At 44.3% G+C, this 22,367-nt stretch overlaps 1 protein-coding gene across 1 annotated transcript in view; it reads right to left on the reverse strand.

Moving 5' to 3' along the window:
* BOD1L1 (biorientation of chromosomes in cell division 1 like 1) overlaps nucleotides 1–19,193 on the reverse strand; it is a 441,813-nt gene extending 422,620 nt beyond the window's left edge. Inside the window, exon 1 of the mRNA XM_030191194.1 lies at nucleotides 18,948–19,193. Within this exon, the coding sequence (XP_030047054.1) occupies nucleotides 18,948–19,064 (117 nt within the window). The 5' untranslated portion in view covers nucleotides 19,065–19,193. The remainder of the gene's footprint in view (nucleotides 1–18,947) is intronic.
* Nucleotides 19,194–22,367: the final 3,174 nt, after the last annotated feature.

The following is a 22,367-nucleotide window of genomic DNA, read 5'->3' on the forward strand; positions in this document are numbered from 1 at the left end:
AGGCCAACTCCCACTTGATAAGGGAAACATTCTGCTCACACCCAACCCAAAAGACACCAAGAAAACACTAACAATATCTCAAACTACAGGCCAACTGCATCCATACCACTAAAATGATCCAAGGTATTGTGGCCCAACAACTAACGGAATACATCAACATAAGTACATAAGTAGTGCCATACTGGGAAAGACCAAAGGTCCATCTAGCCCAGCATCCTGTCACCGACAGTGGCCAATCCAGGTCAAGGGCACCTGGCACGCTCCCCAAACGTAAAAACATTCCAGACAAGTTATACCTAAAAATGCGGAATTTTTCCAAGTCCATTTAATAGCGGTCTATGGACTTGTCCTTTAGGAATCTATCTAACCCCTTTTTAAACTCCGTCAAGCTAACCGCCCGTACCACGTTCTCCGGCAACGAATTCCAGAGTCTAATTACACGTTGGGTGAAGAAAAATTTTCTCCGATTCGTTTTAAATTTACCATACTGTAGCTTCAACTCATGCCCTCTAGTCCTAGTATTTTTGGATAGCGTGAACAGTCGCTTCACATCCACCCGATCCATTCCACTCATTATTTTATACACTTCTATCATATCTCCCCTCAGCCGTCTCTTCTCCAAGCTAAAAAGCCCTAGCCTTCTCAGCCTCTCTTCATAGGAAAGTCGTCCCATCCCCACTATCATTTTCGTCGCCCTTCGCTGTACCTTTTCCAATTCTACTATATCTTTTTTGAGATACGGAGACCAGTACTGAACACAATACTCCAGGTGCGGTCGCACCATGGAGCGATACAACGGCATTATAACATCCGCACACCTGGACTCCATACCCTTCCTAATAACACCCAACATTCTATTCGCTTTCCTAGCCGCAGCAGCACACTGAGCAGAAGGTTTCAGCGTATCATCGACGACGACACCCAGATCCCTTTCTTGATCCGTAACTCCTAACGCGGAACCTTGCAAGACGTAGCTATAATTCGGGTTCCTCTTACCCACATGCATCACTTTGCACTTGTCAACATTGAACTTCATCTGCCACTTGCACGCCCAATCTCCCAGTCTCGCAAGGTCCTCCTGTAATCGTTCACATTCCTCCTGCGACTTGACGACCCTGAATAATTTTGTGTCATCGGCGAATTTAATTACCTCACTAGTTATTCCCATCTCTAGGTCATTTATAAATACATTAAAAAGCAACGGACCCAGCACAGACCCCTGCGGGACCCCACTAACTACCCTCCTCCACTGAGAATACTGGCCACGCAATCCTACTCTCTGCTTCCTATCTTTCAACCAGTTCTTAATCCATAATAATACCCTACCTCCGATTCCATGACTCTGCAATTTCTTCAGGAGTCTTTCGTGCGGCACTTTGTCAAACGCCTTCTGAAAATCCAGATATACAATATCAACCGGCTCCCCATTGTCCACATGTTTGCTTACCCCCTCAAAAAAATGCATTAGATTGGTGAGGCAAGACTTCCCTTCACTAAATCCGTGCTGACTTTGTCTCATCAGTCCATGTTTTTGTATATGCTCTGCAATTTTATTCTTAATAATAGCCTCCACCATCTTGCCCGGCACCGACGTCAGACTCACCGGTCTATAATTTCCCGGATCTCCTCTGGAACCCTTCTTAAAAATCGGAGTAACATTGGCTACCCTCCAGTCTTCCGGTACTACACTCGATTTTAGGGACAGATTGCATATTTCTAACAGTAGCTCCGCAAGTTCATTTTTTAGTTCTATTAATACTCTGGGATGAATACCATCAGGTCCCGGTGATTTACTACTCTTCAGCTTGCTGAACTGACCCATTACATCCTCCAAGGTTACAGAGAATTCGTTTAGTTTCTCCGACTCCCCCGCTTCAAATATTCTTTCCGGCACCGGTGTCCCCCCCAAATCCTCCTCGGTGAAGACCGAAGCAAAGAATTCATTTAATTTCTCCGCTACGGCTTTGTCCTCCCTGATCGCCCCTTTAACACCATTTTCGTCCAGCGGCCCAACCGACTCTTTGGCCGGTTTCCTGCTTTTAATGTATCTAAAAAAATTTTTACTATGTATTTTTGCTTCCAACGCTAATTTCTTCTCAAAGTCCTTTTTTGCCCTCCTTATCTCCGCTTTGCATTTGGCTTGGCATTCCTTATGATCTATCCTGTTACTTTCAGTTGGTTCTCTTCTCCACTTTCTGAAGGATTGTTTTTTGGCTCTAATGACTTCCTTTATCTTACTGTTTAGCCACGCCGGCTGACGTTTAGTCTTTTTTCCCTTTTTTCTAATACGTGGAATATATTTGTCCTGAACCTCCAGGATGGTGTTTTTAAACAGCATCCACGCCTGATGCAAGTTTTTTACTCTGCGAGCTGCTCCTTTCAGTCTTTTTTTCACCATTTTTCTCATTTTGTCGTAATCACCTTTTCTATAGTTAAACGCTAGCGTACTTGATTTCCTAGTTTCACTTCCTTCAATGCCAATATCAAAACCGATCATATTATGATCACTGTTATCAAGCAGCCCTCGTACCGTTACCCCCTGCACTAGATCATGAGCACCACTAAGGACTAAGTCTAGTATTTTTCCTTCTCTTGTCGGCTCCTGAACTAGCTGTTCCATGAAGCTGTCCTTGATTTCATCAAGAAATCTTATGTCCCTTGCGTGTACAGATGTTACATTAACCCAGTCTATATGCGGGTAATTGAAATCCCCCATTATTATTGTGTTGCCCAGTTTGTTTGCGTCCCTGATTTCCTTTAACATTTCCGCATCCGTCTGTTCGTCCTGGCCAGGCGGACGGTAGTGCACTCCTATCACTATCCTTTTCCCCTTTGCACATGGAATTTCAATCCACAGTGATTCCAAGGAGTGTTTTGTTTCCTGCAGAATTTTCAATCTATTTGATTCAAGGCTCTCGTTAATATACAATGCTACCCCTCCACCAATCCGATTCACCCTATCACTACGATATAATTTGTACCCCGGTATGACAGTGTCCCACTGGTTATCCTCCTTCCACCAGGTCTCAGAGATGCCTATTATATCTAATTTTTCATTTAGTGCAATATATTCTAACTCCCCCATCTTATTTCTTAGGCTCCTGGCATTCGCATATAGACATTTCAAACTATGTTTGTTGTTCCTAAGTACATCATGCTTAGTACTTGACAGTATTAATTGGCAATCTTTTGTCTGATTTTTATTGTTATTTAAGGATACCCGATCTACTACAATCTCTTTTGCAACCTCACTATCAGGATACTCTATCTTCCCTGTTATGGTGATATCTTTGAAAGATACCTTATCCCGAACCATGCTCTTTTGAGCGACTGTCGGCCTTCCCCCCATTTCTAGTTTAAAAGCTGCTCTATCTCCTTCTTAAACGCCGATGCCAGCAGCCTGGTCCCACTCTGGTTAAGATGGAGCCCATCCTTTCGGAATAGGCTCCCCCTTCCCCAGAATGTTGCCCAGTTCCTAACAAATCTAAAGCCCTCCTCCCTGCACCATCGTCTCATCCACGCATTGAGACTCTGAAGCTCTGCCTGTCTCTTGGGCCCTGCGCGTGGAGGATCTGGATTTCAGCTTTCTACCTAAGAGCCTAAATTTTGCTTCCAGAACCTCTCTCCCACATTTTCCTATGTCATTAGTACCCACATGTACCAAGACAGCCGTCTCCTCCCCAGCACTATATAAAATCCTATCTAGGTGACGCGTGAGGTCCGTCACCTTCGCACCAGGCAGGCAAGTCACCAGGCGATCCTCACGTCCACCAGCCACCCAGCTATCTATATGCCTAATGATCGAATCACCAAGTACAACAGCTGTCCTAACCTTTCCCTCCCGGGCAATATTTGGAGATATATCCTCGGTGCGAAAGGATAGTACATCCCCTGGTGGGCAGGTCCTGGCTACAGGAGTACTTCCTACTTCACCAGGGTGATGCTCTCCTTCTAGGAGACCTCCCTCCTCCAAGGTAGCACAGGGGCTACCTGACTGGAGGTGGGACTTCTCTACAACATCCCTGTAGGTCTCCTCTATGTACCTCTCTGTCTCCCTCAGCTCCATCAAGTCTGCTACTCTAGCCTCAAGAGAACGGACACGTTCTCTGAGAGCTAGGAGCTCTTTGCATCGGGCACACACATATGACACCTCACCAATTGGGAGATAATCATATATGTGACACTCAATGCAAAAGACTGGATAGCACCCCTCTCGCTGCTGGACTGCTGACTCCATCTTAGTGTTTTTTGAGTTTTTCCGTAATTTAAAACTTGCTAAAGTATTAAGGATATCAGCCTATCACTAACTTACAGTTCCTCCTTTAAACCCCAATCTTCAAGTTCCGAAAGCACAAGCAAAATTTGTTCACTTACCAGAGAAATATCCTCTTCTCCCAGAACTTATTAGAAGGAAAGCTGGGCACCTCTCAACCAAGAAAAGGCTTACCAGGGGTTAGGCCGAAGCCAGCATTCCTCCCCCTGAGGGTCACCTGATCTTGGCTAAGAAGTACCTGGTAGCTCTGGGTAGGTGGAGCGAAAGCCCTGGGTAACTGTGGCGAAGGCCCTGGGAAGGTCGGGGTGGATTTGGGAGTCACCCCGGATGCAGCTGTGAGGATATGCAGAACGCTGCAAGTCCTCCACAGCACCTGGTAGGAGCACTGTGCACCTTGAGCAGAGGCCCCGAGTGGATCGGAACGGACCTGGGAGTCACTCCGGTGAAGGCTCCGAGGATATGCAGATGAGCTGCAAGTCCTCCACGGCACCTGAAAAGGCAACCGGTGGGAGAGCTGGGCACCTCTCAACCAAGAAAAGGCTTACTAGGGGTTAGGCCGAAGCCAGCATTCCTCCCCCTGAGGGTCACCTGATCTTGGCTAAGAATTCAGACCCCACCACAGCACAAACAGTATTGATCCACACTTCTGACCAAATTCAAATGGGAAATCTCAACAGGCAAAAACATCCTCCTGCTCCAGTTTGACATGTCGAGTGCATTTGACATGGTGGACCACCAAATCCCACAAAGAATCCTCGATAAGTTAGGAATCGGAGGGAATATACTTCAATAATTTAAGGTTTCTTGGTCACCAGATCCTACCAAGTAAAGGCTAATTCAGTAATCTCTTCACCCTGGAAAGCAGAATGCAGAGTCCCACAGGGCTCACCACTCTCACCAATACTATTCAACCTAATGATGGTCCCACCAGCCAGGTCGCTATCCAAACAAGGTTTTAGCCCCTTCATCTATGCTGACAACGTCACAATCTGCATCCCTTTAAAGAACAACCCATCAGAAATCACCTCCAAAATCAAGAACAGCATAAACACCATGGAATCCTGGGCATCAGCCTTCAATTTAAAACCGAACGGGGGAAAAAAAAACCCCACACACTTCCTCATACTCTAATCTCCAAACACCACCACACATTTCACAGCCATCAACGCCATGGGAGCATCCGTTCCCATCTCTGACAATCTGAAAATTCTAGCAATCACCAAGCCAAGGTCACCACAAAGAAAATGTTCCACCCAGTGTGGAAACATACAAACAAAATACAGCAGCTAATTTTCAGAAAAAAATGGTTTGAAAGTGCTAGACCCCTTCTTCAAAAATTACACTGGCTACCAATCAAGGCACTCGTAGCCTTCACGGTCTGTTCTCTAGCCTACAGAATAATTTTCTGCCTTTCACCAGGCTACACGACTAACCTAATAGATTTACCAAACTGAAATGCAACTAAGTCAGCTAGATCCTACCTTACCCTCCACTTCCCTAAATGTAAAGGCCTTAAATACAAATCAGCATACGCTTCTGGCTTCTCATGTGTTTGTACCAAAACCTGAAACATACTACCGAAAGACCTCAAACTCAAGGACAATTACCTAATCTTCCGAAAACACCTGAAAGCCCATTTTTTTCAGGAAGTTCCTCCATGCTGATCAACCTAAGCAACCAGAATATCGAATTACCCCAAACTCTTATGCTCAACTGAGACAACTAGAAACACATAAAGACTGTTGAACTTCAGACAACCATTTAACATCATCTTGTAATAAGTATATAAGTACATAAGTAATGCCATTACTGGGAAAAGACCAAAGGTCCATCGAGCCCAGCATCCTGTCCTTGACAGCGGCCAATCCAGATCAAGGGCACCTGGCAAGCTACCCAAACGTACCAACATTTTATACAAGTTATTCCCAAAATTGTGGATTTTTCCCTTTAGTCCATTTAGTAGCGGTCTATGGACTTGTCCTTTAGGAAACCGTCCAACCCCTTTTTAAACTCTGCTAAGCTAACCGCCTTCACTACGTTCTCCGGCAATGAATTCCAGAGTTTAATTACGTGTTGGGTGAAGAAATTTTTTTTCTCCTATTTGTTTGAAATTTACTACACTGTAATTTCATCGCATGCCCCCTAGTCCTAGTATTTTTGGAAAGCGTGAACATACGCTTCACATCCACCTGTTCCACTCCACTCATTATTTTATACTAGTAAAACATGCCCGTTTCTTGCGGAAATGAAACGGGCGCTAGCACGGTTTCCTTCCGAACCTCCCCCCTTCGGCGTTCTGAAGGCACTGACCGGCATTGTTGCTGACCTCGGCACGCCACCTTCAAACTGCTTTGTTGGTTGTGAAGCCACTGACGCCATTGCTCCGCCCTCGACATCATCACGTTTGACGCGAGGGCGGGGCCCCAACATAGTGTTTTCGGTGGCTTCACCACCATGAAGGCTTCGAACCGGAAGTGCCCGGAGGACCTGACAGTGACGTCAGTGTCCTCAGAACGTTGAGGGTGAGTTTTATTATATAGGATACCTCTATCATGTCTCCCCTCAGCCGTCTCTTCTCCAAGCTGAAAAGCCCATAGCCTCCTTAGTCTTTCTTCATAGGGAAGTCGTCCCATCCCCGCTATCATTTTTGTCGCCCTTCGCTGCACCTTTTCCAGTTCTACTATATCTTTCTTGAGATGTGGCGACCAGAATTGAACACAATACTCAAGGTGCGGTCGCACCAATGAGCGATACAACGGCATTATAACATCCCCACATACCTTTCCTAATAATACCCAACATTCTATTCGCTTTTCTAGTCGCAGCAGCACACTGAGCAGAAGGTTTCAGAGTATTATCAACGATGACACCCAGTTCCCTTTCTTGGTCCGCAACTCCTAACATAGAACCTTGCATGACGTAGCTATAATTTGGGTTCTTTTTTCCCCACATGCATCACCTTGCACTTGTTCACATTAAACGTCATCTGCCATTTAGCCACCCAGTCTCCCAGTCTCGTAAGGTCCTTCTGTAAATTTTCACAATCCTCTTGCAAGTTGACGACTTTGAATAACTTTGTGTCATCAGCAAATTTAGTTACCTCGCTGGTTACTCCCATCTCTAAATCATTTATAAATATATTAAAAAGCAGTGGTCCTAGCACTGACCCCTGAGGAACCCCACTAACTACCCTTCTCCATTGTGAATACTGCCCATTTAACCCCACTCTGTTTCCTATCCTTCAACCAGTTTTTAATCCACAATAGGACATTTCCTCCTATCTCATGGCCCTCCAATTTCCTCTGTAGCCTTTCATGATACGATACGAAATGTAACCAATGATTCCAGACTCTATTCAAATTGTAACTAAATTACTTAGGCTTCTGTAAACCACACTGTCGAACCTTAGACAATAGTTTAATCTCATCTTGTTTGATACTAAATGTAACCAATGATTCAAGACTCTATACAAACTGTTCCAAATTCATGTAAGCCACATTGAACATACCAAAAAGTGGGAAAATGCAGAAATAAATAAAAATTGTCTCTATCACCTACAGCAGCTAAAACATCACTATCCATATATTGAAAAGACGAGTCTGACCATAGTGGTCCATGCCATGATAACATCACTAGACTACTGTAATGCCCTGTACACTGGCCAAAAAGAGCTTGTACCAGCTCCAGCTAATCCAGAATGCTGCAGCACGACTGATAGAAGGCTGCATCTGGTGTAACCACATCACACCCTTCTTGCGAGAGCTACACTGGCTAAATTTTAAACTCTCTGATTTTTCAAGGTCCTCAGACAAAATGGGCCAGAGTACTTAAAGAATAAGCTAGCTCTTTACACACCTTTGAGATCTCTAAGGTCCTCTCAAGGACCATCACTATCTGTACATTCAAAAAAAATTGTATGATGTGATTGCCGTCAGCGAGCCTTCTCGGGAGTAGCCCCCACACTCTGGAACTTACTCCCAAAGGGGCGTTTACCTCAACATTACCTCTACTTCAGGAAGCAGGTGAAAGCCTGGCTATTCTCCCAAGCTTTTAATACATAGGGTGACTGACTATACACGCATTCTGCACATCGACTAGCATGCTACACACACTGTAACTTAGATCAGTTCCTTATCTCTTGCTTAACTATACAAAGAACTTGCCTTGACTTTAGCCAACCATCAAATTATCCCAACTGACTCTGTACCATGCATATTATTCCCATCATATATCTGCTTTTGGTCCCTCACCTATATGGTATGCCGTATTGTAGAAACTGTTTAGCACCATATCTATGTTAGTTGAATGTTCTAATGTATGCTTATTAGGTGTATCATTAGTATTATGCTAACATTGTACTGTATCTCTGGTATTTGAATTCCAGTGCTGTTAAATGTGTATATTTTTGATACTGTTTCACGGTAGTTCTATTATTAGGTTTCAATTTACTGCTTTCAAGTTTACCTCATTTATTGTATTTAGTTTATTCTTGGTTATTGCATTTAGTTTATTCTTGATTATTTTACTATTGTTATACCGTTAAAATTGTAAGTTTTATGTTAAACTGTACCTGCTGTACACCGCCTTGGGTGAATGTCTTCATAAAGGCAGTCAATAAATCCCAATAAATAAACTATATTCAGACACAACAAGTTGAATTGGTTATGGGGTCTATTTCCAGGGTTCCTGGTGCATGGGGGTTTGGCCTAGAGAGTGGAAGGAAGTAGCAATCACCAGGAAAATTACATTCCTTGAGCTTTTCCCTATTGTAGTGGCCATTTCCATATGAAAAGAGAGATTAAGAAACAGACAGGTAATATTTTGGTCAGACAACAGGGCTGTGGTTGATGTCATCAATGGGCAAACAGCACGATGTTCCTAGGTGGTTGACCTCGTGCAGGAATTTGTTTTACTATGTCTATTGAATAACATTCATTTCAGTGCAAAGCATGTCCTTGGTACCAGTAATGCTATCGCTGATGCTCTCTCTCGTTCCAAGTGGGAATTGTTCCAGGAACTTGCTCTGCAAGCAGAACTGGAAGGGGACAGTGTCCCAGATTACCTGTGGTGGTTTGGAACCCTGAAGCATGGGGGCTGTAGTGACATTCCGTTGCACCGGAAACCTGAAAGGCCTACACAAGAGGATTCAGCAAAGTCAGCTCTTTCCTGGCAAAGCATGGGTGGCACAGCAGCCCAATTCTGGAGAGTCTGATGGTGGAATACATTGATTGGGTAAAAGAGGCAGGCATTTCTTGTGCCACAGTAGCCGCTCAAGTAACAGCGGTGTCCTTCTTCATAAGGTGGCAGGCTGGGGTGGCCCCAGCAGAAGTTCGCTCATAGTGGGTTGTAATCGGGAATTGCACGCCAGGAAGGACATAAGGTTCCTTATCACCCACAGAATATTGCCAGACATTTTGCATTCAATGACGGAGTTTCGTAAGTCGCAGCTCAAGACCGGCCTTTTCAGTGTCACTTTCTCCTTAGCCTTTTTTTTGTTGTCTTTGAAGGAACAAGCATCCGACTGAAAATCCATGGATCCAAACCTGATGAGATGGTAGGGGGCAAGTCATCCTGTTAATCCAGGTCAACTCCCTCCCTACTTGTCCTATGCTAAACACAAGGGGATACATCACAACGAGGCTTGTGGGGGGGGGGGGGGGGTGGAACGACCATTTTTGATACACCAGGATGGCTCCCTGCTTACATTATTCCAGTCCACAGCAGCTCTACGCAAATGTTTGCAGAGGGTGGGACAGAATTCTAACAGCTTTGGGAAACACTCATTCAGAATAGGTGCTCCCACCAGTGTGGCAGGAGAAGGGCTTTCCCCAGTGATGATCAAGAGAACAGGCAGATGGACGTCTGAAGTGTATAAGTCTTATGTGAGAGCTGTGCTCCCCCAATGGCCCCCGGGCCTCTTGTTAATGTAATCTGGGACCGCTGCTTTTTAACATATTTATAAATGACCTTGAGATGGGAGTAACTAGTGAGGTAATTAAATTCACAGATGACACAAAGTTATCCAGGGTCATCTCATCGCAGGAGGCGTGTGAAAGATTACAAGAAGATCTCATGATACTGGGGGATTGGGCGTCCAAATGGCAGATGAGGGAGTCCAAGATGGCCGCTGACTGAGTCAGACCTGTTTTTCTGAGCTCCTGTGGTTTTCACTTTAAACTAAAGTTATTTCCTGAGAATGCCGAAGAGACGAGGCAGAGCAGCTGCTACTGCATCCCAGCAGCAAAGACCTTTAGTCTCATCAGGCTTGATTGATTCTTACCTTCAAAGAGCTCAAATTTTGGCAGTTACGTCGTCGGTCAGCGGTTCGCTGGTTCAGTCTGGGACAGGAGACCTAGGGCTGAACCCTGAACTGGAAGTTTCCCTGAGCCCCGACAGAAGGGCCCCTCCCCCACAGCCTGTGGGAAGCAGCTCTCCGTTGGCAGCGTCCTCAGCCCTGAAGGATCGGTGCTGGGGCCGATTCTGTTCAATATATTTGTGAGTGACCTTGCCGAAGGGTTAGAAGGTAAAGTTTGCCTATTTGCGGATGATACTAAGATCTGAAACAGAGTGGACACCCCGGAGGGAGTGGAAAACATGAAAAAGGATTTGAAGAAGCTAGAACAATGGTCTAAGGTCTGGCAATTAAAATTCAATGTGAAGAAATGCAAAGTGATGCACTTAGGGAATAGAAATCCACGGGAGACGTATGTGTTAGGTGGCGAGAGTCTGATAGGTTCAGACGGGGAGAGGGACCTTGGGGTGATAGTATCTGAGGATTTCAAGGTGACGAAACAGTGTGACAAGGCGGTGGCTGTATCTAGAAGGTTGTTGGGCTGTATAGAGAGAGGTGTGACCAGCAGAAGAAAGGGGGTGTTGATGCCTCTGTATAAGTCGTTGGTGAGGCCCCATCTAGAGTATTGTGTTCAGTTTTGGAGGCCATATCTTGCTAAGGATGTAAAAAGAATTGAAGCGGTGCAAAGAAAAGCTACGAGAATGGTATGGGATTTGCGTAACAAGACGTATGAGGAGAGACTTGCTGACCTGAACATGTATACCCTGGAGGAAAGGAGAAACAGGGGTGATATGATACAGACGTTCAAATATTTGAAAGGTATTAATCCGCAAACGAACCTTTTCCGGAGATACGAAGGCGGTGGATCGAGAGGACATGAAATGAGATTGAAGGGGGGCAGGCTCAAGAAAAATGTCAGGAAGTATTTCTTCACGGAGAGAGTGGTGGATGCTTGGAATGCCCTCCCGCGGGAGGTGGTGGAGAGGAAAACGGTAACGGAATTCAAACATGCGTGGGATAAACATAAAGGAATCCTGTTCAGAAGGAAAGGATCCTCAGGAGCTTAACCGAGATTGGATAGCAGAGCCGGTAGTGGGAGGCGGGGCTGGAGGTTGGGAGGCGGGGATAGTGCGGGGCAGACTTATACGGTCTGTGCCAGAGCCAGTGGTGGGAGGCGGGACTGGAGGTTGGGAGGCAGGGATAGCGCTGGGCAGACTTATACAGTCTGTGCCAGAGCCGGTGGTGGGAGGCGGGGATAGTGCTGGGCAGACTTATACGGTCTATGCCAGAGCCGGTGGTTGGGAGGCGGGGCTAGTGCTGGGCAGACTTATACAGTCTGTGCCCTGAAGAGCACAGGTACAAATCAAAGTAGGGTATACACAAAAGTAGCACACATGAGTTGTCTTGTTGGGCAGACTGGATGGACCGTGCAGGTCTTTTTCTGCTGTCATCTACTATGTTACTATGAATACCGAAGTGCTTCAGGGCGGGCATGGACGGGAAGCAGTTGTAGCCTTAACAGAGAAGATAGGAGTTTTAACAACTAGCTCCCTGATGTCCCACATGCAGGAGGAGACGAGAGAGACGTTGGGAGGTGAGAGACATGTTTCACAGGAAGAGAGTGAGGCTTTAGCATTTGCAAAACTTTTTCAAAAACCACAAGAAGTGACTTTAGATAATGCTGTTAATTGCAGAAATGGGGAAGACTTTATGCCCCCAAATGAGAAAAATATCCAATGAAGTTGTGGTGTTAGATGGGAAATTAAAAAAAATAGAAAATGAGGTGAAAGCTGTTAAAGAAGACATGGTAAAACAGGAAAAATCTCCTCAGAGTCACAGACTTTGCAATCAACAATGCTTAAAGATTTGATCAATTTGAGGAGAAAATCAGAAATGTTGGAGAACACCTCTAGAAGTAATAATCTTCGTTTTATTAATTTCCCGCGACAACCTTTAATTTCACCTAGAGAAATGTTGAAAAATTACTTTAAAGAAATATTAGAAATAGAAGACAAAGATATACCACCCTTTTCACAGGTCTTTTATATTCCTGTGAGGGTTTTGGACAATCAACAAAGGAATAATATTCAAAATGATCAACCACTTGATGTTTCAGCTTTGCTCGAAATGTCAGATACAGAGCAAATAACAGCTACTACTTTGTTGGCTACAGTAGCGTTACCCTCTGACAAGATCTGGATTTTAAAAAAATTCTTTCAGAAGAAAGATAAAACTTTTCGTGGTTTGCAAACTCGTGTTTTTCCAGATCTAGCGAGGGAAACGCAAAGGCGACGGAAAAAATTTTTGCAAATGAAACAGGAGGTACTCCAAATGGGAGCAACATTTTATCTTAAATATCCATGCAAATGTTTAATTTCTTACCAGTCAGTGAAATATGTATATTTTGATCCTGACCAATTGTCCTCCTTTATAACAGCTAGAAGAGCTCTTATATAAGAAAAACCCAAATAGAAACCTGTCTGAAACTCAATTTGATGTAAAGATTATTTTCCTTTCTCTCCTTTATAGGGCTATTGGACTCTGGTAGTGGACTTATATGAAACTATAGAATTATTTAATCTGTGTACAGGAAATTTCCCTTAGAATTATTACCACAGTGGAATTTTTCTTTTGCAAGTGATATGCTTGTATAAAATGTATAATAATACAGAGATTTAAACAAATGGCAGATGAAGTTCAACGTTGACAAGTGCAAAGTAATGTACGTGAGAAAGAGGAACCCTAATTACAGCTATGTCATGCAAGGTTCCGCTTTAGGAGTTACGGACCAAGAAAGGGATCTGGGAGTCATCATTGATAGGACGTTGAAATCTTCAGCTCAATATGCTGCGGCGGCTAAGAAGGCGAACAGAATGTTGAGTATTATTAGAAAAGGGATAGAAAACAAGCATGAGGATGTTATAATGTCGTTATATCGCTCCATCGTGCAACCGCACCTGGAGTATTGTGCTCAGTTCTGGTCGCCTCATCTCAAAAAAGATATAAAGGAATTGGAGAAGGTGCAGAGAAGGGCGACAAAAATGATGATGGGGATGAGGAGTGGTTAAGACGGCTAGGACTCTTTAGCCTGGAGAAAAGGAGGCTGAGGGGTGATATGATAGAGGTCTACAAAATAATGAGTGGGATGGAGCGGACAGATGGGAAGCGTTTGTTTACACTTTCTAACAATAATAGAACCAGGGGACACAAGATGAAACTAGAATGTGGTAGGTTTAAAGCAAATCGGAGAAAGTTTTTCTTTACTCAGCGCGTAGTTAGACTCTGGAACTCATTGCCAGAGAAGGTAGTGACGGCAGCTGGCCTTGCTGTGTTTAAAGGGGGACTGGACAGATTCCTGAAGGAAAAGTACATTGATCATTATTAAATTTTGGGTTTTTGCCAGGTTCTTCGGGCCTGGATTGGCCGCTGTCGGAGACAGAGTGCTGGGCTTGATGGACCTTTGGTCTTTCCCAGCGTGGCAGTGCTTATGTACTTATGTTTATGTTCTGTTTCAGTGGTTGCCTTTGGGGCAAAAACCATATGGATTGTTGGACACTCTTTTGTCAAATGAGCAGCCCACCAAGCAGAGAAAAGACCTTATGACCCTCACCTTCGTCTAGCTCCCAAGGGTGTGAAAGTGCACTGGATGGGGGTTGGGGGAATGAGATGGAATCATCATTCCTCCAGCGCAGATTGGCCAAGCTGGCCCCTCCGCGTGCCATTATTATACATCTTGGTGGTAATGACTTGGGGGCCTGGTCATCCATTGAGTTGGTGCAAATGGTTAGGCATAACCTGTCCGTCATCTCACAGCTTTTTGCCCACACCCTAATTATCTGGTCTGACATCATAACCAGACTGTACCACAAACAGTTGAGGATATGGGGGAAAGGAAGGAAGAAAGTTAGTAGACAGATTGCCACATGGGCCCTCCAGTTTGGTGGCCCGCAGGTATTGCATACATGGGCCGAAGAGCTCTGCAAAGGGTTTTCCTGGAAGAATAGCTTTCATCTTTCAGACATTGGGAACGACCTGTTTAACAATGATCTGCAAAACGTACCGGAGGACATATTCTTGGCCACAACTTACCGCAGCTGATGGGTAGTTGGACAGGGCCAAGTGATACTACCCTGGTCTGGTGGTAAGTGTACCAGAACCCAAATTGAAAGGAAGTTTGCAAACGAGGCAGTTGCGCCTCAAGTTGAACCCCCTCCTTGCTGGACGGCAGGAGAGTTCTGTTATGTGAATTATCAGTCTTGCTAATGGCAGCGGACTGGGAAAGGTTATGTTGAAGCGGAGAAGCTCCAAGTTGGCTCAGGTGCCCTAACTTCATAAATTGATTGTTGAATAAAGCTTCAATCAAGTTGTTGCCATTTCAATATTACATGAGTTTGTGTGCTTATTTCTACAAGTTATATAAAGGTAGCTGGGCAAGGTCGAGGAGTCACAGTTGCCTATGTTAAATAGCTTCAGTAAGTAAGGCCCTAAAGAAGCTACAATAGATCTCAGAAGAGATCTCTGTATCCCCTGCACTCCTTAACTTCAAGCAGAGGCAGCAGGGCTTACAGGGAGGGGGGAGGGGGTGCTCAGCTGCTGGCTTTTCTGAGCTCAATACTAAATCAAAAATAAATTTATCAAGGCCTGTATTAAGATATCCTGAAACAGAGAGTGATATAAAAAAAAGTTACACAATTTCAAAAAAGTTACACAATTTCAAGGTATGCATTATTTTTATTTATTTAAAGTTTCCAAAAGATGAACAGAACCAAACAGCAAGTCAACCAGAGTCCATGAAGGCTGAGGAAGAAGGGCCCATCTTGAACAGCAGAAGACTATTCCAGAGGAAAGATGAAAATAAAAAACATACATGAAAATGAAACAGCCTATAAGGAACGTAGAGAAATAAGTGGAAAAAAAAAAGAGATGCGCAAGAATGTTCTCATCATTACTGTGCAATAAAAAAAGCACCTACTGAATCAACTAGGAACTTTACCTCCCTAGCATTTCTTGATGTGGCATTTACCCAGATTGGGGCAGTTAAAATCAGAAAAACAAAGAAATATCTACTATATACAGAGGAATATGTTAAAGTATTCAGTAGGTGTAGGGAAGGGGCATAGGGCAACCAAACCAAACAGGACCCCAGAGGTAGATAAAAATATATTTAATTAGAAGACCAGATACATTAGACCTGACATGGTCCCGTGTTTTGGCAGTGATCTGCCTGCTTCAGGAGTCAGAGTATCTGTATGAAACAATAACTGTTTTTTTTTTCTTAAGGGGTAAAAAAGATAAAACGTGGTACAAACCACCAACACTAGAAGTCAAAGCAAACAGACGCAACAGTGTTCCTCTTGAACAGTCTTCTATACAAATACATATTTTTATCTACCTCTGGAGTCCTGTTTGGTTTGATTGCCCCACATCCCTTCCCCCATTGAACATTTTGAATCTTCGTAGAGAACCCTTCCTCGTTTCTTCAGGTGTAAAGTATTCAGCAGTACAGAAATTTCCCTACATGGATCAAACATTCCACATCAGAACTGTTAAAGACATTTTCTTTTATTTAATTATAAAACTAAACCCTTCAAATAGTGGAGGAGAGGCCTAGCAGTTAGAGCACCAGGTCTGACATTCAGGAGTGTCAGATTGAAATCCCACTGCTGCTCCTTGTGATCTTGGGCATGTCACTCCTTCATTGCTTCACGTACAAAAATTAGATTGTGAGCCCTCCTAGGACAATTAAATACCTAGTGTACCTGAATATAATTCACCTAGAGTGACTACTAAAAAAGGTGTGAGCAAAATCCAAATAAATATTACTATATTGATAACATTTTAATCATTTTTGGCTAAGGGAGAACATACTCCATTTCACAGATAACATATTTCAACCTTCAATTCAAAATGAAGTTCTGCACTGAAAGAGTTAAATTTCTATTAAAAACTGGCCATCTATAAGCATCTCTATACAAGAAATAAACAGACAACTACTTTACATTTCCAGCTTCCATGCTTCATACACAAAAAAGACTATTATATACAGCCAGGTCACACGATACCACTGCAGTGCAATGGTAAAAAAGGAAGTTAAGCCCATTCTGGCTAATTGGTGGGAAAATGGAAAACACATGTTTTGCTTGGTTTCTCTGCAATGAACATACTGCCTTTTGTCTCTGAAATATTGGGGACCCTGAAAAGGCTATGCAGAAGTCCAATACATATTATGACCAGACATGCTTCCTAGATTACAGGTATACTCAAAAATAAGTTAAATAACTAAGTGGACTTAACAGTATATATGCTCTGACCCAAGATACAGGGATGAACTCCCCAAAGTTCTCACTGAATCCTAAAAACAAAAAGGCTATTGTCCCAAGATCATCTTCAGGAAAACTTTCTCCACTTAAATAAAATGTGACAAAAGACGCCTCACTGACAAAACAGGCTATATGTTAAAATCCAAGAATTAAATCACATAAGGTTCCTTTAATTAAGACGCGCTAACAAATATTGCGCGTTGTCATGCACTCATAGGTATACAATAGGCTGCATGGCATTTAGTACGCGTTAATCACAGGGGCGTAGCTACGTGGGGCCACGGGGGCATGGGCCCCCGCAGATTACATCCTGGCCCCCTCTACATTTGACACCCCCGTCGCCGCCGCCACCCGCCCCATCAGGTACCTTGTTTGCTGGCAGGGCTCCACAATCCCCGCCAGCCAAAGAGTCTTCTTCAGCACCAGTCGACTCCGGTGCCTTCGTTGTGTGATCATCTGTTTCTGACGCCTTACGTCCTGCACGGGGCTACATGCACGGTGCAGGACGTAAGGTGTCAGAAACAGATGATCACACAACGAAGGCGCCGGAGTCAACCGGCGCTGAAGAAGACTCTTCAGATGGCAGGGATTGGGGACCCCCGCCAGCAAACAAGGTACCTGATGCAGCGGCGGGGCGGGCGGCGGGGGTTGCGGCTGCAGCGGCGGGGGGGATCCAAAGTGGCGGGGGAGGTGGTTAAACAGTGCCCCCACCTTGAGCTCTGGCCCCCCTCCCGTCGAGGTCTGGCTACGCCCCTGGTTAATCAATAGTGCACACTAAAGACCCTGTTTACTAAGCCATGCTGTAGGCGCACAAACCTTTTAGTGCGCGCTAAAAATTTTGCACCTACAACACGGCTTAGTTAACAGGGCCCCAAATCCATTAGCATGCCTTAGTAAAGAAGACCCATAGATAAGATCACACATTATAAAGAAGTTCAAGACAACATTTCAATGAATGAGCCCTTTTTGAAAGCAGACCACTTGCATTAGTGAACTTATGACTAAAAAAAATACCTAAAGCAAATTGTAAAAATTCAGGAACCAAGGGGCCCTTTTACTAAAGCTGCTGTAAAAAGTGGCCCTAGTGTGCCCTAATGTATGTGTGTGTGTGTGTGTGAAGGGGGGGGGGGGGAGTTCCAGTGTGCTAAGGCCATTTTTACCACAGCAGTAAAGTGGCCAATTTTCAGTTTTTTTTTGTCTTAATGTTCATGTAATGTAATACATTAGTGAACAGCCATGAAATACTTGAGTCCTTACTGCCACTCATTTTGTAGGCAGTAAGGGCTCACAGAATACTCCTGCACTAACTGGTTAAAACAGGAACACCAACTCTCCACCCTCCCCCCCCCCCCCCCCCCCGACACACCCCCTCAAAAAATATATTTTTTTACAGTGCGGTTAGCTTAGCACCCACATTTGGCAGTTACTACAAGACACCCAAGCACATCCCATGGTATCCCATTTTAAGCTTAGAAAAAGGGCCCCAAAGGTTTCTAAACAAAGATCTCAGCTTTTTAACTCATTATGAACCATGAAAGTCTCCTGTCATCTTCTGATTAATCTGCACTCACACAACATACCTATTTACATACAGAAATCCCTCTTTCCCTTTTAGACTACCATTAGAATACTTCTTCCTATGATTTACTTATATAATTTTCTGATAATAGAAAAATCATATTTGTTCGTTTTCTGACTTAAGGAAAACAGAAATAGTGTAAAAAAAAAAAAAGCATCACCCTAATTAGTTATCTTAACCTTTGTTTCTGTGCAGTCCAACTAAGGAGGAAGACAACAACCTTATATACCTGCAAGACAAAACTCGTGGACTCTGGGACATGCGACCCCAGAACCGCAGGTGAGGCTCTAGAGATATAAGGGGAAAGGGAGGCTGACAATGAGACACATATAGCATTTGGTTACTGAAGCACAGTCCCAGGATGGTCTATAAAGTTGAAGAGATTCAATGCCTGGCGGTGGTCACGAGGAGCGCAGACGGTCTGAGTTGCTCTGGTGAAAGCAATTAGCGATCTCTCCTCAGCCGCTCCCACTGCCACCTTACCTTGGTGTCAACGTCGGCCAAGCAGTCCCTACGGAACTGGTCGAAGAGCCCCTGACTCTTCAGTTGGTTGACGATGAGGGAGACGAGCTGTGGGTCCCCAGGCTGCAAGTGTGCCATGGCACCAAAAAAAAAAAAGGAAGAACAGAACGCGGCCGCCGGAGCGTCTTTCGCAGATAAAATACACTTTCACTCTCCGGGCTGCTGATGACTGCGGGATCCGTTAGACCGGCAACGGCTCGCGCTCGATGTTGTTGCTGCGCGACCTCACCTCTAACCCGGAAGCAGAACGGGAACGTGAGTAACAGAGATGTATTGGATTACTAGAGTGGCGGCGGGGAAGAGTGGAGAGTAAAGTAAGGCTGCTAAGAGGGGCACTGTTACTTCTGCAGCGCCCCCTGCCACATGGAAGTTTCGCTATCCAACTGTACAGTACTCGTCGTAATCAAGGAGATTTGCTCGGAGCAAAAAGGGTTGAGAACAGCAGACGGCATGACGTCAAAACGTTAAAACCACTTAGGTTAGTCTGTGTTTCCCCTTCCTCGCTCGGCCGTCGTTTTGCGTCTACTCAAAACAAAGCAAACAAACCTATGATCTGCTGCATCCATGTTGTCGTTCTTTATTGTTGGTAGCATTTTATTTATTTATTTGTTACATTTTTTCACTGCTGCTTTTGGCTCCTAGCTACTACTCAATTGCCCTCCCCTTGTCCCATCCTTCCTTCTCACCCATTACTCTTCATCACCTATTACTTATTTATTTATTTATTGCATTTGTACCCCTTATTTTCCCACCTTTTTGCAGGCTCAATGTGGCTTACAGAGTAAGGGTTCATTACCCATTATTTTTCATCACCCATATCTGTCTTGTCTGTCTGTATTATTTAGATTGTAAGCTCTTTTGAGCAGGGACTGTCTCTTTGTGTCAAATGTTCCGTGCTGCATGCATCTGGTAGCGCTATACAAATACTAATAATAATAATAATTTGTACCCCACATTTTCCCACCTATTTGCAGGCTCAATGTGGCTTACATAGTGCCACAGAGTTGTTGCAGACTCCGGAGTAAACATATACAAGGTTTTGTGGTGGTAAGATATGGTAGGACCACATAAAGGAATTGTACAACGGAATAGTTGTTTAATGACCATTACGAACTTTAGTGTTGTTGTGTCGCAGAGATCAGGCATTTATGTTGGATCGGAAGGGTATGCCTTTTTAAACAGGTGAGTTTTTACTGTTTTTTTCTGAAGTGTAAGTGGTCATACGTAGTTTTTAAGGCTTTTGGTAGTGTGTTCCATAGTTGTATGCTGCTGTAGGAAAAACTGGATGCGTAAGTTGATTTGTATTTTAATCCTTTGCAGCTTGGGTAGTGCAGGTTTAGGTATGATCGTGTTGATTCAGATGTTTCTGGTTGGTAGGTCAATCAAGTCTGTCATGTATCCCGGTGCTTCTCCGTAGATGATTTTGTGAACCATAGTGCAGATTTTGAAGGCAATGTGTTCTTTGGATTGGGAGCTAGTGTAGTTTTTCGCATAGGGGTATAGCGCTTTCAAATTGCGTTTTTCCGAAGATGAGTCTTGCTGCCGTATTTTGAGCAGTCTGAAGTTTCCTTATGGTTTGTTCTTTGCATCCTGCATAAATTCCATTGCAGTAGTCTACATGGCTTAGTACCATTGATTGAATCAGGTTGCGAAATGTTTCCCTCGGGAAGAATTGTTTCACACATTTGAGTTTCCACATTGAGAAGAACATTCTCTTTGTTGTGGATTTTACTTGGCTCTCTAGTGTTAAGTTGCGGACCATTGTAACTCCGAGGATTTTCAGGCTGTCTGAGAAAGGGAGGGACAGGGAGGGTGTGATCTACTACTACTACTACTTAATATTTCTAGAGCGCTACTAGGGTTACGCAGTGCTGTACAGTTTAACAAAGAAGGATAGTCCCTGCTCAAAGGAGCTTACAATATAAAGGACGAAATGTCAAGTTGGGGCAGTCAAGATTTCCTGAATAGAGGTGTAGTGGTTAGGTGCCGAAGGCGACATTGAAGAGGTGGGCTTTGAGCAAGGATTTGAAGATGGGCAGGGAGGGGGCCTGGCGTATGGGCTCAGGGAGTTTATCCCAAGCACGGGGTGAGGCGAGGCAGAAAGGGTGGAGCCTGGAGTTGGCGGTGGTGGAGAACGGTACTGAGAGGAGGGATTTGTCTTGAGAGTGGAGGTTACGGGTAGGAACGTAAGGGGAGATGAGGGTAGAGAGGTAAGGAGGGGCTGCAGATCGAGTGCATTTGTAGGTTAGTAGGAGAAGCTTGAACTGTATGCGGTACCTGATCGGAAGCCAGTGAAGTGACTTGAGGAGAGGGGTGATATGAGTATATCGGTCCAGGCGGAAGATAAGACGTGCAGCAGAGTTCTGAACTACTACTACTATTTAGTATTTCTATAGCGCTACAAGGCGTACGCAGCGCTGCACAAACATAGAAGAAAGACAGTCCCTGCTCAAAGAGCTTACAATCTAATAGACAAAAAATAAAGTGAGCAAATCAAATCAATTAATGTGTACAGGAAGGAAGAGAGGAGGGTAGGTGGAGGCAAGTGGTTATAAGTGGTTACGAGTCAAAAGCAATGTTAAAGAGGTGGGCTTTCAGTCTAGATTTAAAGGTGGCCAAGGATGGGGCAAGACGTAGGGGCTCAGGAAGTTTATTCCAGGCGTAGGGTGCAGCGAGACAGAAGGCGCGAAGTCTGGAGTTGGCAGTAGTGGAGAAGGGAACAGATAAGAAGGATTTATCCATGGAGCGGAATGCACGGGAAGGGGTGTAGGGAAGGACGAGTGTGGAGAGATACTGGGGAGCAGCAGAGTGAGTACATTTATAGGTTAGTAGAAGAACGGACTGAAGGGGGGATAGATCTGGGGTGTTGATGGTTGTGGGGTTGTCCGTGCTGTTTTGGGATGAAAGGATGAGACAGTGTGTTTTTTCTTTGTTGAGTTTTAGTTGAAATGCATTTACCCAAGAGTCCATGGTGTTCAAGCCGATCTTGATTTCATTAGTGATTTCTGTCAGTGTAGATCAGTAAGGAATGTATATAGTGACATCATCTGCATAGATGAAAGGGTTGAGGCCTTGGTTGGATAAGCTCTTGGCTAGTGGGGGTCATCATTAGGTTGAAGAGGATCGGCGATAACGGTGATCCTTGTAGTACTCCGCAGTCTGCTTTCCACGGTGGTGATATGCTTGATTTTGATTTTACTTGATATGTTCTTGTGGTTAGGAAACGCTTGATCCAGCTGAGTATGTTGCCACCAATCCCGAACTTGTTGAGTAATCTTATTACTATATTATGGTTTACCATGTCGAATGCACTACACATGTCGAATTGGAGGAGGAGGATGTTGTTACCTATTGCTATTTCCTGCTTGAATTTGGCTAGGG

The sequence above is a fragment of the Microcaecilia unicolor genome, chromosome 2, assembly GCF_901765095.1.
Source record: "Microcaecilia unicolor chromosome 2, aMicUni1.1, whole genome shotgun sequence".
Lineage (NCBI taxonomy): Eukaryota > Metazoa > Chordata > Amphibia > Gymnophiona > Siphonopidae > Microcaecilia > Microcaecilia unicolor.